This window comes from Tiliqua scincoides, chromosome 7 (assembly GCF_035046505.1).
Source record: "Tiliqua scincoides isolate rTilSci1 chromosome 7, rTilSci1.hap2, whole genome shotgun sequence".
Taxonomy (NCBI): Eukaryota; Metazoa; Chordata; class Lepidosauria; order Squamata; family Scincidae; genus Tiliqua; species Tiliqua scincoides.
Genome location: NC_089827.1, coordinates 34,378,464 through 34,397,243, shown reverse-complemented (window position 1 = coordinate 34,397,243; position 18,780 = coordinate 34,378,464). Strand labels below are relative to the sequence as shown.

The following is an 18,780-nucleotide window of genomic DNA, read 5'->3' as shown; positions in this document are numbered from 1 at the left end:
TCATTGAGCTAGCTTCCTTTCCTCTGTCCTTGCCAGCTAACCCACGCTTTGCATGGTTTCCGTTAGTGCCTTCGCCAGCTAGCTTCACCAGGGGTGCTACCAAGTTGCCATGTGACTGGTGTGTCTGATGAGTTTGCAAAATGTATCCCCATTGTTAAGCAGCGCATACATGTATATGAATTAGAGCCCATTAAAAATGTGCGCACATTTTTTTGAGACACCTTGTAGACTTTAGATGTAATCCAAGTAGATGTTTAACTGTTTAACCTGAGTAATATGTATTTGTTGTAGTATAGTATAGTGTAGTGTATTACTTTTCTTTCTCTCTAAAGGCCTATGAAGATTTTTACTTGAAACACTTGCAGAATATTTTGAATACAAACATTGCTTAGTAATGCTCACTGAGTTATACAAGTCACAGTGTGTAGGCTTGCAAGTGAAATCTTATTATCTGTTTTCTTATACTGTCTTGACAATAATATCTTGCAATTTACTCCTTGTAATTTTTCAGTTCTAATTCTCCATTAGTCATAATCTATTAGAAAATGTCTCTTTAATTAAACGAAAGTAATAGTCCTTCTTTTTATTTATTTTTAGCCAGGATGAGTTACCTGTCCATGATGCAGCATTAGAGAAGGTAAGTCCCTTTTCTTTCCATCTCTCATGCACATATGTTATCAGTTAATGTTCTGGGAATACTTGATACTCTGGCACTATAGGCCCTCCATCTGGTTGTACTTGTCGTAAGAGGTGACTAACCAGCCACCGGGTAGATGGGACTCGTCAGCCTGGGAAGGCAGCTCATCTGAGAGAAGGAAAACTCTGATCCCAAACCTCCACTGCCTTGTGGCTACATCCAGTTATGGAAAAGGCTTCAGGAGTCAACCTCGAGGCAAAATCTGGAGCCGGAGTCCCTGAGGCAGTTCGTGGCTGAACACAGTCACGTTCTGGCAACTCCTGCGACACCGCTGGAACCAACCGTATTGGCTTCTGCCTTTCCATTGGACCATTTCAGCGATGTGGAGAGGGGGGATTTGCTGCATGGGAAACAGTCTATCCTCCATATCTACTTTACCCAGGCTTCACGCACTGGAGAGGACACTCTGTTCCAGAACCACTATTCAGAGCGCGATACCATAGTCTTCCGAGACTAAAGGATGCCAACAGGCACTGTTCAAGTTAAATGGATGTGAATCTGTTAAGTTTCCTTTATGGGAAACCAATGAATCTATAAATATTTGATCCTCCATTTAGTTAGTTGATTTTTTTCTTCTTTAAACCAGTTTGTGAACTTGTTTTTTTGAAAAGTGGTATACTGGTTGAGTCTCGGTATTCACGAGGTTTCTGTTCCCAGAACGCACATGGATTCCAAAAATTGTATTAAAGCAAATCTATTTAAAAATAATGTCCCTTTGGTAGGCAATTTTAAAACAGCCTTGCTGACCTTTGTGATGTAAGACAGTGGCATTAGGTAGACAATTCATCAATAATCTCTCTCCAGGTGCTTAGAAAGGCTTCACTCAGAGCCAGCGACCCCTCCCGTCACTCAGAACGCAGTGGTGGGAAATAATGCAAAGAGATTATCTTTCTTTCGCATGATCAGGGGGAAGGGAGTGGGGTCGCTTGCCTTGGAGTGAAGCTGTTCTAAGTGCCTGGAGAGAACATGATTGATGGATTGTCAGCCGGCTGCCCTCTCATTTTAAGACGGTTATTGTTAAACAACCTTTTTCCTTTCATTTAAAAGGCCCTTCTCATCGTGTTGAAAGAAAACCACAGGTGAAAAATCTATGGATGATTAGATTATACCTGTATTATGATGATGAAGATGATGATGTTATTTTTGCACAGTCAGATAGGTGTTATTGATTGGTTTGTTTTATCCAAACATTAAGTCCTTCTCAAGGACCTGGAATGCCTGGTTTTTATCCTATTTTGATATTTAAAAAGATTTGAAATTTTATTTTTATATATGGTAAGTGCGGCTAGAATACTCTATGCACAATATTGGAAAACCACAGGCGTACTTTCAATAGAAGAATGGTGGATGAAAGTCATGGACTTTGCAGAAATGGATAAACTTGTAACTTTACTTAAAGAGAAATCAACAAAAACTTTTATGAATAACTGGAAATCAATTATTGACTTCCTGCATATGAGAGAGAGAGAGAGAGAGAGAAGACAATGATTTAATGTTGATTCAAAGATTAGATTTAAAGGACTAATAACCTGAAATAATAACCTGAAATGGAACACAGGTGGAGCCTGTTCATACACGGATTTTTCATCTGTGGATCTGGCTCAATGCAGGTCCCTGGACCCGCATTGAGTCAGTCTCAGCTTCACCTGAGCCTTCCGAAGGGGACCAGAGCTGTGCTGCACTCCGGTCCCCCCGGAGGGCTTTCTGACGTCCACAGAGGCAGTGGGCGGATGTGCACAGCTTGTTTTTTCCCCAGTTCTTTTTCTTCTGCTCTGCTATCACCTGGTATTGCTATATAGATAATTGTGATTTGTTTTTCTCTCTTCTTGACTACAGTCATGTCTGGTGTATTGTGTGATAGATGTGTTTGTAGTCGGAAATCCCATAATATTTTGGTATCTTCATTTTCAACAACTTCAGTTTTGTGGTCCCACCAGTTTTTGGCTGTAGGTAGCTTGTACTTTTTAAAGATGTTCCAGTGTATCATTGTTGCTACCTTGTCAAGCCTTTGGGGTCCACTCTCTTATCGGTTTCTTTACAGAGACGGCACTTGCTGTTTGTCGTTTTTTTTTCTACTTTTACTTTTACTGCATTTGTTCCTAATGGCTGTTCTTGTGCAGCCATTATTAGACCCTTTGTTTTTTTCTTCAGGTTGCCTTTTATTGTTGTTGTTATCAAAGGTGCTTCCCCCCTCCCCATCTTGTTCTTGCAGTGACTGTCCAAAGTGAGAATTTACACACTCCCCATGGAGTTGTTAATTCTTCTAGTATCAATGAAAGGTCACTTGCGAAGTGGATGCTGAGATCTACCGTATTTTTCGCTCCATAAGACGCACCTGACCATAAGACGCACCTAGTTTTTAGAGGAGGAAAACAAGGAAAAAAATATTCTGAACCAAATAGTGTAATAAAATATTTAATAAACTATAACAGAATAACATTTGAACCATGTAAAGTGAACAGCAGTCAACAGTGGCATTAAGAACCATTATCACTGTCATTAACAAATGGAGAGACTTAAAGGTTTGAGTACTCTAGTTTTCTGGAAACCCCAAGAACTCATCATCGCTAGAGTCAGAATTTATGAAGCTCACAAAAGCAGGTGCACACAAATAGGGGATCACATTATCTTTCTGCTACAATGATGTTCTGCCAAATTCCAAACCACTGGGCCTCATGCCCGCTTAAGGCTGATCAGTCCCCCTTGTGCAACTCACTAGTGCAGCAAGCAAAAGTGAGTCCAGTTCCAGTCCACAGATGCCAAGTAAATCAGTCCCATCAATCAGAGTTACAAAATCAGAGTCCAGAGCCAATAAGCCAAATTACAGTCCAAGGTCAGGTTCCAGGTAGGTCAGTCAAATCCATCAGGGTATCCAAGTCCAGTCACAATCCACAGTCAGATTCCAAATTCAGTAAACCCAGTCAGTCTCCTCTCCAACCTGCACTCCTTCAAAACCCACAAACCCTTTCTGCCTCTGGTACTCCTTATATCCCTGAGGGCCCTATTGCCTTCCAGTGGCTGCAGCTGTGCAGCACACTCTGCTGGATGCCCAGGCCTTACCCTTAAAGGGGCCACTGCTGACACCACATCTACCTCCTCACCAGATCTTCCTGGATTCCAATACAAGGGGGGGAAGCAGATCTCTATACAGAGCAGTGGAAAAACAGGGGAAAGGTGTGGGGAAGGGAAGATCTCTGTATAGACATCACAGCAAGACCAGTGCAAAACCCCTTGCACACAGAACCAACAGATGGAAGTGGGGGGGGGGCGCAGATCTCCATACATACCAGTGCAAAAGCAGGGGAAAGGTGTGGGGGAGGGAAGATCTCTGTATAGACATCACAGCAAGACCAGTGCAAAACCCCTTGCGCACAGAACCACATAGAACCGTCAGGTGCTCACTCCCTGGGCTCCCTGGACTCACTCCCTAGGCTCCCTCCCTGGGCTCACAAGCCTGCCAGGGGCTCACTCCTAGGGATGCTTGGACGGGAGAGAAGCCTGCGATTGACTCATTTCGCCTGGAGATCGACTGGTAGCTCTCAATCGACATAATGAGCACCCCTGATGTAGGGGCTTGCTCAGCAAGACTGCCACCCCACCCACGCTTTCCTGGGAGTGAGCCCCAGTGACTCTGAGACTTACTTCTGAGTAGACAGGAGGGCTTGCTCAGCAAGACTGCCATCCCACCCACACTTTCCTGGGAAGGCGAGCAGAGCAGAGCGGGGCCGGGGGCGGATTTTTTTTTATATTTTTTTTTTGCAGTATTCACTCCATAAGACGCACACACTCCCCCCCCCCCACTTTTTTGGGGGGGAAAAGTGCGTCTTATGGAGCGAAAAATACGGTACTTGTCTGGAAAGGTGGAAAAGCAACTCAGGTTGCTTCTGCGGCTGTTTGTTGAACTTCTACTTAACTAAGCCTTTTTGAATTATACTTGGGTCTCTGCCGAGTTCAAGTTGCTCTCTGCCCTTGAGTTCAACTGCCCTCTAAAAACATATGCTTTTATAAGAAGCTTCTGACTGTTCATACAGTTTCTCTCTAATGCCTGAGAGTGTGACAGTGGAATATGGATTGGGCTTTTTTTTTTTTTTTAGTAAGGACAAACCCTAGAAGGACATTATTTCTCTCTCTCAATCTTGAGAAATGCCAGAAATCACAAAATTCCTTTCAATCTCCCTTCCCCCCATTCTGTCCTAGGCATGTAATAAACACTTCAACAAAACATCAGCCAGTAAAGATGTGTTTTTAGTTCTCTCTTAAAAGCTGGCAATGATTTGGGAGGGACTTCCATTGCCTATGTGCTGCCACTGAAAAGGCAATTATTATGACCCATTTAGCTGTGCTTCTGGAGACCATGGGACACTGAACAGGGACCTTGATGAGGATTGCAGTGTATGTCACATGGGAAAAGTTGATCTTTCAGGAACCCCAACCACAAGCCATATGGGGCTTTAAAGGTCAAAACCAGTATCTTGAATTAGACTTGGCAATGAATTGGTAGAGAACTGGCATAAGGAGAGAGAATTGCAGAGAACTGGCATAATGTGATCTGCAGGCTCTAGATAGCACACTGATTGCCATATTCATCATCAGCTGAAGTTTCTGGATAGTCTTCAAAGGGCCTTCCAATTTTCATGAGTGTGATCCCCCCCCCCCAAACTGACTGGATTCATGTGAATAGGCACAAGGAAACAGAACCTATTGATCTGTTGCATTGGATCCAGTTTGCATTTTCTGTGTGGCTATGCCCATAGGAAAGCTAGCATGGAGTATAATATTGCTTCTGAACCAAAGTAGAGAGAGTTTGCATGGAAAGCCTTTAATTCCCATTGTTAAATTACAAATCAAATTTCTTCTTAGAAGCATATTTTACTGCGGTTACACTTTTGGTTATATCATGACCTCTGGTGGTTTAGGGATTAGGTTTGCACTACCCTAGTCAGTAATCTGCAGCCCTTTGACATTTGCATCTTTGTAGAACAACTAGAAGAACTGCTAAAAAACATTTATGTTTTGGACCTGGAGAGTAGATTTTTATGTGCACTACACTCCCCCCTTTTTTTTCTCGACTAATCAGTTCCAGTCTGATTATAGACCATAAATAAAACAGTTTTTGCTTATACCCAATTTTATACCCTTCTTGTCAGGCTAAAATTTTCTTTTCATGTTAGATTGCCACCGCCCCCACCCCCATTGAAAATACTTGGGCCTTTGAGAAAGAGGAAATAGAGAATGAACATTAAAAATTTTAAATCCTTAATATGTTTCAAAATGTTAAAATGCCAGATGTTAATGTGGTAAATTGCCAGCTAATCAGCATTTGCACTAATTATGCAGTGAAGTGTTTTCATGATAAGCACTGCAGTCAAACACACACACACATTGGTCACAGAGGCCAATCCATTGCCCTTTGCAAAAAGTTTCATGAAGTCATACAATCAGAGCTTCCTTTATAAATTTTGATACCCCAGAAAAAATGTCATGTGCTCCCAGTGTTGTGGTCATGTTTGTTTATCTTCTAAATGCTGATAATTATGTTCATGAACTTTGGCATACAAAACGTTTCGGATGGTTATTCAGGACTTGCAACTTCATTTGATAAATAACTTACACTACAACAGTGGTTCCCAAATGTTTTAGTATAGGGACCCACTTTTTAAAATTACTCTGTATTGGAACCCACCTACCTTTACAAGACTAAAAAAAAGTTTCACTTTACCATCCGCTCTAGCCATTGGTTTTTATTATGGTGGGGGGGGGGGCTGCCTTCTGGATCATTTGGAGCTGAACATTCATTGAATCAGCATCATTCTGGTGGCCTTGTGTTTCCCTTCGTCTGGCTTTTAATAAGAGCCAAGGCATAGCTGCCTGCTCATGAGTAAACACACCTGTCCTACTCCGTTCCATTTTCCATAGCGCTCACTACATTTTCCTTGTTAGCTATAAGCTTGTCAGTTTCACGACCCACTAAAAATAGGTTGGGGCGCACTGATGGGTCATGACCCATAGTTTTAGAACCACTGCATTACAGAATTGGCCGATTACAGTTACTCCATACAGTGTAAAATAAATCCATACAGGTTGAGCCTACTTACCCACAGATTCTTGATCTGTGGATTTGGCTTAACGCAGGTCCTCCAGTTGAGCCACATTTGGCCCAACCTGAAGCCTCCGGAGGCTACCGGAGCTGTGTGTTAATCCAGTAAACCTGCACCCTGAATATTGGATACTTGGGAAACATGGCCTTAGAAACGAATATTTGTACACTGTTGCCCACAATTGATACTACATTAAACCAATTAGAGAACAAACTTCCACTAAAATGTATTGCTATTAAACTTAGGCTATTAAACATGGGGGTTGGACTAGATGACCTTTTAGACCCTTTCCAACCCTGTGTTTCCTGCATACTCCGTTGTGGAAGTGGATAGAATCATAGGGTTGGAAAGGGTCTAATAGGAATCACTGATTCCTCTGAGCATCACAGATGTGTATTGGTGCTATTTTATGCTTAACATAATACTGGGTGATAGTCAAATTGTAGGGCCCTCAGATAAGACCCTTATTGTACACCCATGCAGAAGTTTTAAGTTATCTGAACTTCTTGAGTGCTGAGCTTAATGTGTTAATGCAAACTTTCTATAGGCATTTATCAGAAGTGGAAAAGAATATGGCATGCACAATGCTTCTGTTCTATTAAAGTGATATGAAGTACTCAAAAATGTTTTTAATGACATATCTCTTGCAATAACCTGTTTTTGCTCACTGCTTTTTAACTTAGCAGAGACTGTACAATGGCATTTAGCTAAATTGCACATCTCCTGTGGGTGTGGCAGAAGAAGATTTTTAGGAGGTTTTTTTCACTGGCATGACTAGAATCTGCAAGAGTTTAACCCTATGTACCAGAGTTTCTCAGACTATGGGTCGGGACCCGCTAGGTGGATTGTGAGCCAATTTCCGTGGATCCCCATTCATTTCAATATTTCATTTCTAATATATTAGACTTGATGCTATCATAGTATGTGACTGCATTTGGGGAAATGTTACAGACCTGTACTTATAACAAGCTACTATGTATATCCTTTTAACAATGATAGTCAGTGGGTCTTATTAGTGGGTAAGTGTGGGTATGATTGCAGCCTAGGATAGTTATAAATGTTCCTGCTTGATAATGTCACTTCTGGTCATGACATCACTTCCAGTGGGTCCTGACAGATTCTCATTCTAAAAAGTGGGTCCTGGTGCTAAATGTGTGAGAACCACTGCTGTGTACAGTTATGCATATTTCATAAGTTATTTCTGAACCAGGCAGAACTGCTGCCTTTTCCTCATATGATGTCATGATAATCTGGCAAGGTGCTTTTTTAGGTACACCTACCTGATTAGATTAAGCAAGTGGCAACCAATGAACAGGCCTTTGCTGTGGTGGCACCACTCCCAAGGCCCTGCACCTGGTGTACACTCATTTGTGTTTTAAATGTCAAATCAAAAATGGTGATAGCCTCCCTGGCTTTTCAGTTCAATTTAGTTTCTTTATTGGCAACAGTGTTAGCTGGAGTACTTTTAAACTACAGTATTATTAGTTTCTGTTGTGACTGCTCTTTTGCTGCCCTAGCTTTTTTCTCTTGCTTGTTGTTTTGTGCTAAGGGCTCTTCGTGTGTTATATGCAAGTTGAAAGCAATCATTGAAAATCAAATCAGAAAATCCATGTACTGTTTTAGTGGAGATACAACTGTTTGTGTTGGCCAGAGCATGGCCAGAATGAAAGAGAATTTTGTTAAAATAGAAAAAACAATCAGAAAAAAATCAAATCAGAAAGTACAAGTACTGTATTAGTGAAGGTAATTCTGTTTGTATTAGCCAGAATGAAAGAGAATTTTGTTAAAACAGAAAAATTGCATTTCTTAGGGCTAGGTTTGAAATATTTGCATTTGAGTTAAGAATTCCAACAATTCAGTGAAGAGAAATACCATACTTCTCACATTGCTGTGTATATTCCTAAGCTCTTGTCCACATCTTATAAAATCTATGGTACCAGTGGGACTGGAGAAAATAATGGACTCTAATTTTATTTCAGCAAAAGCTGCTTGAAATCGAAAGAACTACAAAATGGCTGAAGATGTTGAAAAGCTGGGAGAAATACAAGAACACTGAAAAGGTATTTGTTTTTCTATAGTCAGAGGCATTTACTGACTGCAACAGTATTACATTGGGTACTGTAATGTCAGGCTTTTGCTCTCTATACTGTTAATTTCAACAATTGTACAAAGAACCTGACATTCAGATAATTTCCAAAAGCCATGGTACAGTGGTAATTCTGCTTTAGAAGTGTAATTGCATGGGGAATACTGAGTTATGATTGTGCCATAGGATTTTGAATTCAGTGTAAGTAAAAACATATAAGATTTCATTTAGAGGTTTTTTTAAACCTTCACATACAGATTCATGGACAGCTCTCAAGAGTGTGTTCTGCTCCCCTACATGGACATCTTGCTTAATGATAGTTGTGGATAGACATGCTTACATAAGAACATACATAAGAAGAGCCCTGCCAAAGGCCCATCTTGTCCAGCTTCCTGTATCTCACAGTGGCCCACCAAATGCTTCAGGGAGCAAAAAAGACAACAGATTGGTTAATTGGTTCACTACCAACAGAAGAAAATATTTCTTCATACACCAACTTATGGAAGTCATTGCCAGAAAGAGTGGTGAGAGTCACTTGATTAAATGGCTTTTTTAAGGGGCTGCAGATGTTTGTGGAAGTTAGTTGTGGAGGTTAGCAGCAATTGGCCACAATAGCTCAGGAGCATCTCCATGATCAAAGACAGTGCATCTCTGAATACCAGTCAGACCAATTATTGCAACTCAGGAGGGCATTACTTTTGTGTCTTTCTTTCCTGCTTCCTGGAAGCATCTGAATGGCCACCATTGGAAACAGGATCCTGGGTTGGGTGGACTTTTTTTGGGTCTGATACAGCAAGGTTGATCTGACATCTTTGAGATGTAGTCATTTTTGATGAGAAAGAATTGAAAGTTCTCAGTGATTAGCTGAATGTTTATTTATTCTGCTGTGTCAACCACTTTGTAAACTACTTTTTATTGAAAAGTAAAATATAAATATTCTTAATAATAACAACTTGTGTTCATATATGCAATACTGAATGAAGATAAATCTCCCAATAGCTAATCTCCTGTCTCATTCTTTTGAATTAAGTTTATTCTTACATGAGGTTAATTCTTACATTAATTAAACTAATTCTTACATTTTCAAACTAGATTTTTTACTTGTGATTTTAGTTCTGATGATGCAAAGAGTAAGGCAACATAAGGTTATAGTTTTTCTTGCCACTGTGAGTATCATGACTTCAGTGGATAAAACTGGAAGCAGTTTAATAATTGGCTTGATTTGAGCCTTCATGTCCTGCCACTGTGTACTTTAACACATGTCATGTGCAAAGGGGCTATCCCAGAAGATGTGTCATTTAACTGGGTAATAAACAAAATTCTGCCAAAAGGCTATCCTTAACTCATATTGCAATATATTGTACATGCATGTCAGAAGCTGACTTTATTTGGGTAGAACTAGATGTTATCTCAGCAAACATGTGTTCACAAACTCATACTTGCCAAATTAAGAGTTGTGGAGATGGAGACATTCACAGAGGATCAGTAGGAGAAAAAAGTTGCTTAACTCCTTTTGTGCCTATCTGTGAAGTTTAGTAACTTCTGTTCTTTAACTGTAGCAACCAGTTTGTTTTTTTTGTCCAAGAAGGTAAACTGTGGTTTGCACTTCCGTGTAACTAGGGACAAATTATAAACCCCTCCAGAAAAGGAAGGGGAAGCTGGAGGAGGCAGCATGCAGCCTGGGGCTTGTCTCCTTGTTCATTTAAAAAACTTTGTGTTATGTAAAAAAAATTGCCACAAATCAGGTCTGAAAAATACATGGCAGGGAAAAATAGAAAACACTGCAATGAAACTGATGGTTGATCATTGTCAGCGCAATCCAACCTAAATCCCTGTGCAGCAATCCAGTGTTGCTGGTGTGGACTATTCTACATCCATGGGGGATTTTTGATTGCTGGAGGTCTCTCTGGGGTAAGGGGAGTCACAGGCTGTCACAAGTCCTCACTGAGCCATGCAAGCGGATCAGGCCCGGGAAGGACCGTGGGATTCAGCGTGTACTAGCATCACTGATTCTACCCACCCCTGCCCCATCTTCTCGCCATTCCACCCTCCCCCTGCCTCTTGGACTTACCTGTTTCAGCAGGCCTCTGTCACTTTGCTGGTGCCAGCAGGAAGATTTCGGCCTTCCTGTTGGTGTGTCTGGGCCTTGCACTACAGCAAAAGGGGTTTACAGAGCTTTTGCAGCAGCACGCAGGCTGAACAGGCCATTGATAGGATTGGACTGTATATTATGTGGATACAAGAGTGAGTGAACAGAAGGTGGTAATTTCAGAGCTAAGACCTAGTGCAAAAGCACTGTGTTTGTGATTTGACATAGGAGGGGATCATAGGAAGGTGCCTTATACTAAATCAGGCAATTGGTCTTTCTGGCTCTTACGACAAGTACAGCCAAACTGAGGGCCTATTCTTATCCCCCAGCCCTCAGGGGTTGTCTAAACAGCCACCGGATAGATGGTACTTGTTAGCCTGGGAAAGCAGCTCATCTGAGAGAAGGAAAACTCTGATCCCAAACCTCCACTGCCTTGTGGCTACATCCAGTTATGGAAAAGGCTTCAAGAGTCAACCTCGAGGCAAAATCCGGAGCCGGAATCCCTGAGGCAGTTCATGGCTGAACACAGTCACATTCTGGCAAATCCTACGACACCACTGGAACCAACCATATTGGCCTCTGCTTTTCCATTGGACTATTTCAGCAACGAGGAGAGGGGGGATTTTCTGCATGGGAAACAGTCTATCCTCCATACCTACTTTACCCAGGCTTTGCACGCTGGAGAGGACACTGTTCCAGAACAACTAATCAGAGCGCAATACCATAGTCTTCTGAGACTGAAGGATGCCAACATGGTCTTTCTGGATCAGTATTGTCAACACATATTAGCTGCGCTCTCCATCGTTTCAGACTGGAATCTTTCTCTGCCTTGGAGGTGGCAGGGATTGAACCTTGAAACCCTGGATACGAAGCAGATGTTCTACCACTGAGCCTTAGTAGAGTCTTTCCCAAGCCACTGAAATCTTAGATTGTAGCTATGACTTTGCCATTCATGAGATTTCTGATGTTACTTCCCACTCGGTCAGCTTTTGGTCTGTAAAATGGAATAGGAAAATTACTTAACTCGCAGTGTCAGTGAGAGAGCAAACTCAGTAAAAATTTTAAAGTAATTTGTAAATTACAACTTCTATGTAAATGAGAAATGGTAGATATGGGAGTGCTAAATTAATCCCCCCAAAATGACCTATAACCTTCCTTTAATGAATACTTTCATAAGGTAGCAACACTTCTGTTTCTCCATATGGTGCTTGGCGCTTCTTTGACCTGCTGCTTTGAGCTTGTGCTTTCATATTTTAATTGTATTCTGCACTGTGGTGAGGTAGGGCATATCAAGCCATCAATCACTGCAGGTTTTAAAGCTTCCACTTGTCTCAGTGTGGTCATAACTTTCACAGTGCATTGAATAGAAATGTCATTTACTGTATTCACATTCAAATATTTTTAGTAGTGTGCTTCTGACTTCCTTGGTGATTGAGCAGTTATCTGACTGAGAGGAGAGGAAAGGAATGGAAGGAAGGCAGTGGGAAGTGGAGGAGAAGCTGTCAAACAGAGGTAGTTAGATTTACTTTAGGATTTATTGAGAGCATCAGTGTCAAAATTTCACTTGCTTTTGTGTCCATGGATGAATAAAAGCTATGAGATTATAGCAATTCAGCTTCATCTTGTCATCCTCAGTCCCCTCATTCACATAGCAACTGGTTCCATGTGAAGTGCGTGTGGTCACTATGGGTTCCAAAATCTGCTATAGCTGTTTGCAAGGCAGCCCTTCAGACTGCTACCTGGCCTTTTGCTCACCCTCCCTCTGTTAGGATCTGGCTGCTGCTTGGGCTCTGAAGCAGAGGAGTGCCCTTGTTTCTTTGTACTGCACAGAGTCCAAGAAGTAGGTGGACATACTCAAGGAATCATGAATGCACATGTGGCAATGGCACTGAGCCACTATAGGTAGAGTTCCTTCACCGGTGGCGGCTGCAACTGTTACTACTGCTTTTCTCTTCAGGCTTTTCACTGTGTGGAGCCTCTTCTACAAGTGACCACGTTGAACTAGCCCTTAGTTCTTATACATGCATGGAAGTAAAAATAGTTCTGGAGTTTCCATTTTGTATAGATTATGAATCTATACAAAGAAGCACAGGGTCTGTTCTGTCTCATTATGATTATTTGGAGTGCGAGTTGCCAGAAAAAGTTCCTCTCAGTTATTATTTGGTGGAGGAAGTGCTTTGTATTCTTGGAAAGCATACAGCAGGTTCCCACCTTACATAAGCCTGGACTTATGTTAACATGATTTTGCATACGCTCGACTATCTTTGCTGGGAGGGGCAAGAGGACCTACCTGCACTCACCATTAAGTCCACCCTGCCCGCCCCAGAGAGCTCCACATTATTTCTTTCATTTAAAGAGCCTGCACGGAGGACAGAGTGATATCACTTCATTCTGATTCTCTCATTGCAGCAATCAGGTCCCTTGCATTTTCACTGTGCTACCTCCTCCACCAGAAAAACACAGAGCCAGATCTCTGCGCTCTGAAGATTGGAACATGGCGATCTCTCTTGTTCCTTCTTGCAGGTTCTTTAAACAAAATAGGAAATGCAAAGTACGCTCAGAGCAAACCCAGCACATGCCACATTTCCTGTTTCGTTTAAAGAGCCCTCATGGAAGAAGGGGCAAGTAAGGCAGACTGATTCAAACTTGCTAAAAATCAACATAGTAAGATTTTCTGGAATTGAATTCTTATGTAAGTCAGGTGTCTATGGTAAATGTTGTGAATATTTGTTTGACAGTGATTCTCAAATTTCCCCTACCCCTTTAAGGGGCAGGGGAAGAGCAGAGGCAAGGAAGCAACACCCAGGATTGTGTCCCTAAGGGGGGTGCTTGCACTTACATTTAGGTAGTTAGGACTGCAGAAGGTGTGGGGAGCCCTGCGCAGCCCTCTGCAGGGCTTCCCAAGGCTTGGAGTATTCATACCGGGTGATCACAAAGCACTTCCTGGAAACAGGAAGTACTTTGCAATGTCTCCGTTTGAACATTTCAGGAAGGGGAGGATCCCTGTGGCAGTGGTGGATGCTGAGATGGCCTGACATGACCCCTGACTTCAACAGACTTACACCAGCAAGATAGCTGGCACGAGTCTGAAGAGATCCACTAGAGGTCAGAAAGCTTATGTAGATAAGTAAAGTTTTCACTTATCTCTCCTGGACTATCTGGTCACCTCTAACCCAACCCCCCCCCCCCCACTGTAGCATACTGTTCAAATTCCATCAGTTGCGCCACATGCTATGGCAGGGGACAGGATTTGGCTGCAAATCTGTAATCATCAATGCATTCCAACTTTTCATTGGAAATGGGAATTAGTAATATTGCACAAACATGGAATCAGAGACAATAGTCATTTGAGTTTCAAAAACTTTAAAAAAAATTAGAAGAAACTGCATTCAATCCTGAGATTCTTCCACTTGTGTTATGAACTGGTGCTGTGCCAGAAGCTTTTCAGATCTTATTGATTGACTTCAAGATATCAGCATAGTCCGGTGCAAAGGACATTGGATTTGGGTAATTACAGGTGGAGCCTATTTATCCACGTTAGTTCTGTTCCCTGACTTGTTGCGATTAACAAAAAAACGTGTTGTGCTAAATTCCATAGAGTTACGCAAATACACTGCAGCCTGACACTTCTGGATGGAAGGAAAATAAGGCAGCTGTTATCCATCCCCTCCCCTCCATACTCAGCCCTCCCCGTTGCCAGCTGCCCGGCTTCTTTCACATGGGATGACGATCTTTTAAGAGTCCAGCCCTATGCGTTTCTACTCAGAAGTAAGCCCCATTGAAGTCAGTGGGGCTTACTCCCAGGAATGTATGGAGAGGATTGTAGGCTAAATCTCATGCTTTGCTTGGTGGGAAGGCTTGCTTGTGTCTGTGATAGCCTGTACCATGGGGGGAGGGGTTGCTTGTGTCGGTGATTGCCTGCACCATCTCAATGGGGGGGGGGATTTGGCAAACACTCCCTGGTTTTTTTTAAGCAATCCCCTCTGTTGCTACTACACCTGCCCTTGTGTGAGTGAGAAAGAGAGAGAGGAAGAGAGCAAGCTCCACCTTGCTGCACGTGTTCTGGCTACAGAGATTTTTGGACCCCCCCCTCCTCTCTTCAGCGTCTTTGCTGGCTCAGGGGCTCCAGGAGTGTTCCTTTGCAAGGGGAACCTCTTCCAGGGCTCCAGAGCTATTTCCCTGCCTGGTCGAGGCAGAGCCTTTTTGCAGTGTTTTGGGCTGTCTGGAAATGGAGCAAGACGCCAGCACAGAGCAAAGGAGGCAAAGGTGTGTGTGACTTTCGTTCCCCCACCCCACTGAGACAAATCTGCAGATAAAAAATCCGTGGATAAATAGGCTGCACCTGTACGTTCCTGCTTCTGCTGTGAACTCTATTTATATGTGAGTTGGACCAGTCCCTGGTTCCTACAGGGAAAATAGTAACAGTGCCCTAGATCAGAAGGCTGCTAAGAAGAAAATGAGCATTTCAACTAATTTTATATCAACATCTCCTTCATTGTTGTCACTGTCACTCTATACTGGTTTATCCTGATTTCCCTTATACTGGTTATACTGGTTTCTCTTCAGGACTTCATGAATCACCATTTCTAGGAAATAATATGCACTCAAACAACACTCCGTAATTGGAACAGATTTACCATGCTTGCAGCTGGCATATTTCTAGGAAGCCCAATATCAGCTTGCCTAGAGTACCATGCAGCTGATCCCATGGCATTTTGCCACTTACTGAGTCGCATGTGGTCCAGTGAAAGTTTCATCAGACAAAGGTTATTCATCCACTTTTATTTTTTGTTTATTCCGTATTCATATAATAAATAGCACTATTTCCTTATTCCAGTAGCTTCCAATCTTTTTAGAGGCCTAGAGGCTGCCGCCTGAATTATAAATGCCAAGGGGTATAATTGTAATGGGAATGGCAGCAGTGTTCTCTCCCCTCAAAGTAGCAGTTTGTTTAACCCTTGATGCACATAGTTGGATCTGTCCTGTTAATTTTGTGAATCACCAACAATTGGGTCGCAACCAACTGGTGGTCCTGGACCCACAGTTTGAGAATCACTGCCTTATTCCATTCAACCTCACAAGAACCTATGAGGAGGTATTCTCATTTTGCCAGTGAGGGAACTCAGGTGCGAAGAGAGAAAGAGACTTGTTCACAAGTTTGCTCAGTTTGGATGCTTACCCTGGACCAAATATCCTGTTTTGGGGAAAGAGAACTGGGTGAATATCCCCCTCTACCGTATTCATAATGAAGCATATGATATGTGCTTTCCATGAGAATACCAAGATACTTGAGGCCAAATCACACAGCTTCCTTGTCTATATTTTTTGGAGGGAGAAGATTTGCACAGTTTGGGCCTCCTGTATACAAGCATCTGTGTGGAGTAGTCATATCACTTGTGCTGTTGTGTAATGGAAGGGAATTCTTTTATCACGGTCTTTGGCATGGGTATGTGTCCCATCCAGAAAATGTCCCGTCTCCCAGTGCCCACTTTTTGGCTAATTAACACGTCCTTTATCTCTAGAAACAACAGCTGTGGTGTACAAAGGAAAACACAGAACTCCTTATCTATAGCAATTAACCAAATTTATTGCTATAAACACTTCTCTGCAATTCCTCTTGTCTAGAGGCTTTCCCTGCCCAAAACTCCACTTAACTAAGTGGGTAAAGGTCCAAAGCCTCCAGTCCAAGTCCACAGTTCAAAGCACAGTCCAGTCTTCCCAGTCCATTCATTCCTGTAGCAGTCCACTGCCGCAGAGTTCCTTCCTCTGTGTCCTCTCCAGCAGAGTCCTGGCAGTCGCCTTCTCCCGTAGGTCCTGGTCCGTCTGGGGTCCTGTAGGTCTGGGTCAGGAGGTAACTCTTGGGTCTCCTCCTTCTGAAGCTGCCTTTTATTCCTGTATATCCCCTTGTTAAGTCCAAGATGCAGCTCAGCTGTGAGCTATCCCTTCAGTCCATGTCCATTCAAAGTTCCATCAAGGTCAAATGAAGGTCGGGTGTCCATCAGAGTCTCCCCCTTTGGCCTTGATTGATTACAGCTGTGGAGCTATCCCTGCCCTTCCCAGAGCTGTCAACCAGCTGTCAAAACATGGGAATAGCTGTCAACACCACATCATCCACCTGATGATCTTTTGATCTTCCATTACAGTATGCATCTCAGCTGACTTTTGATTAAACTGTGTCTATGGCATATAGAATACTAAAAATTTGCAGCATTTTAAGTGAATGAGAGCACAATCCTATGAGTGTCTACTCAAAAGTAAATCGTATTGTGTTTAGTGGGGCTTGTTCCCAGGACAGTGTACATAGGATTGCAGCCTCAGGTAGGTGATGATCACATAGTAGGAAGGGTACCTTTAAGAATAAGTTACTTTTTAATTTTAATGTGAGAGAGCATAATGATATTGCATTGAAGAAATTAAATGTTCATTGCAAGGCTAAAAGTTATGGTCACAGTGGAAAATGGAATGGAACTGAAGAACTAGCTTGCAGAATTAGTCACTGGTATCTTCCATGCAGTTTTTAACATAGCGGCTAAAGGTTTACAACTGTGAAATCCCTTTATACAGTAATTTGATTTATAAATTATAGTCTAGAGCCAGGAGATTTAATGTCTAGTCATTTATTGATTGTTTAGCCACTTCTTTTAAATTGTAATGCATTTGGCAAGAATACCTCAATTGAAATCTACGTCTATTTGCGATCAAACACTAGTTCTATATTAAGCATTTCAAGGTGAATCAAGATGTTCCATAAGAAATATGTGGACAGTCTGAATGGAAGAAAAATAGCTACAGGAGGCTGCTAGTTTGAGCTAAGGAATTGTGAGGAAAGAGGCTTCTTCCTTCTTGCCAGGTTTCTACTTAAAATTTTCCTCGTTCCCCCAGTTGCTTTTTTTTATCCATGGAGGAAAATATATGGGTATTTTCCCAAACAACCAAAAAAGCAGTTGGGAGAGGGGCACTCATGAGCAAAACAATTGGTTGGATGGGACAGGACATAACAATGCACATGTTTTTGCATGCCTGTTTTATCCAGCATCTTGGGTGTTTTTGCACACTGTGTAAGTTACAAATGGAACACTTTTTTTGTAGGAAAAAACAGTTCAAGGTTAAGGCCATTTTTAGCATGTACTTGTGGGCACTAACGGAACAAGGTGTAAACATTAGGAGATTTTAAAATAGGAAAGAGAGCAGACAACCATATGAATGCCTTTTGCCATTTCAGAGCCTTGATCCATCTAGCTCAGCTGTTTTCAACCAGTGTGGCATGGCACACTGATGTGCTGTGAATGGTCTGCAGGTGTGCTATGGGAGTTTGGAGGAGGGTCATTTATTAGTAGAGCCATTGGGGGATGTGAGCGACCCACTGGCAAGCATGGTGTGCCTCGTCTATTGTCAAAAAACCGATGGTGTTCCTTGACAATTGTAGTACCTTGTCTGTGTGCCATGAGATGAAAAAGGTTGAAAATTGCTGATCTAGCTAAGTAATGTCTCCACTGACTAGTGGCAGCTCTTCAGGGTGGAGTCTTTCTCAGCTCCTTTTCAGGTGATGCCAGGGATTGAACCTGGGACTTCTAGCATGCAAAGCACATGCTCTCACTATACTATAATGCAATGGTTCTTAAACTTTGAGGGAGCTTTACTCCCTCAGTAAGTTCTTGTGGGGGAGAGGCTAGGGAAGTCCCTACTCCCCAGGATTGCGTTGCTAAGGGGGTGGGGGGGTGATTTGCACTTACTTCAAGAAGGCTGGGTTGCAAGAGGTGCAGGGAGCCCTTTGCAGCCCTGCACAGCATGCTCTGAGGCTTGGAACATT

General features: G+C 42.4%; 1 protein-coding gene across 5 annotated transcripts in view; it reads left to right on the top strand.

Annotated features, from left to right (window-relative positions):
• USP6NL (USP6 N-terminal like) overlaps nucleotides 1-18,780 on the top strand; it is a 182,269-nt gene that overhangs the window by 119,366 nt on the left and 44,123 nt on the right. For all 5 annotated transcript variants that reach the window (XM_066634374.1, XM_066634371.1, XM_066634373.1 and 2 more), the window contains 2 exons: nucleotides 598-637; nucleotides 8,775-8,855. In XM_066634374.1, the coding sequence (XP_066490471.1) occupies nucleotides 598-637; nucleotides 8,775-8,855 (121 nt within the window). The remainder of the gene's footprint in view (nucleotides 1-597; nucleotides 638-8,774; nucleotides 8,856-18,780) is intronic.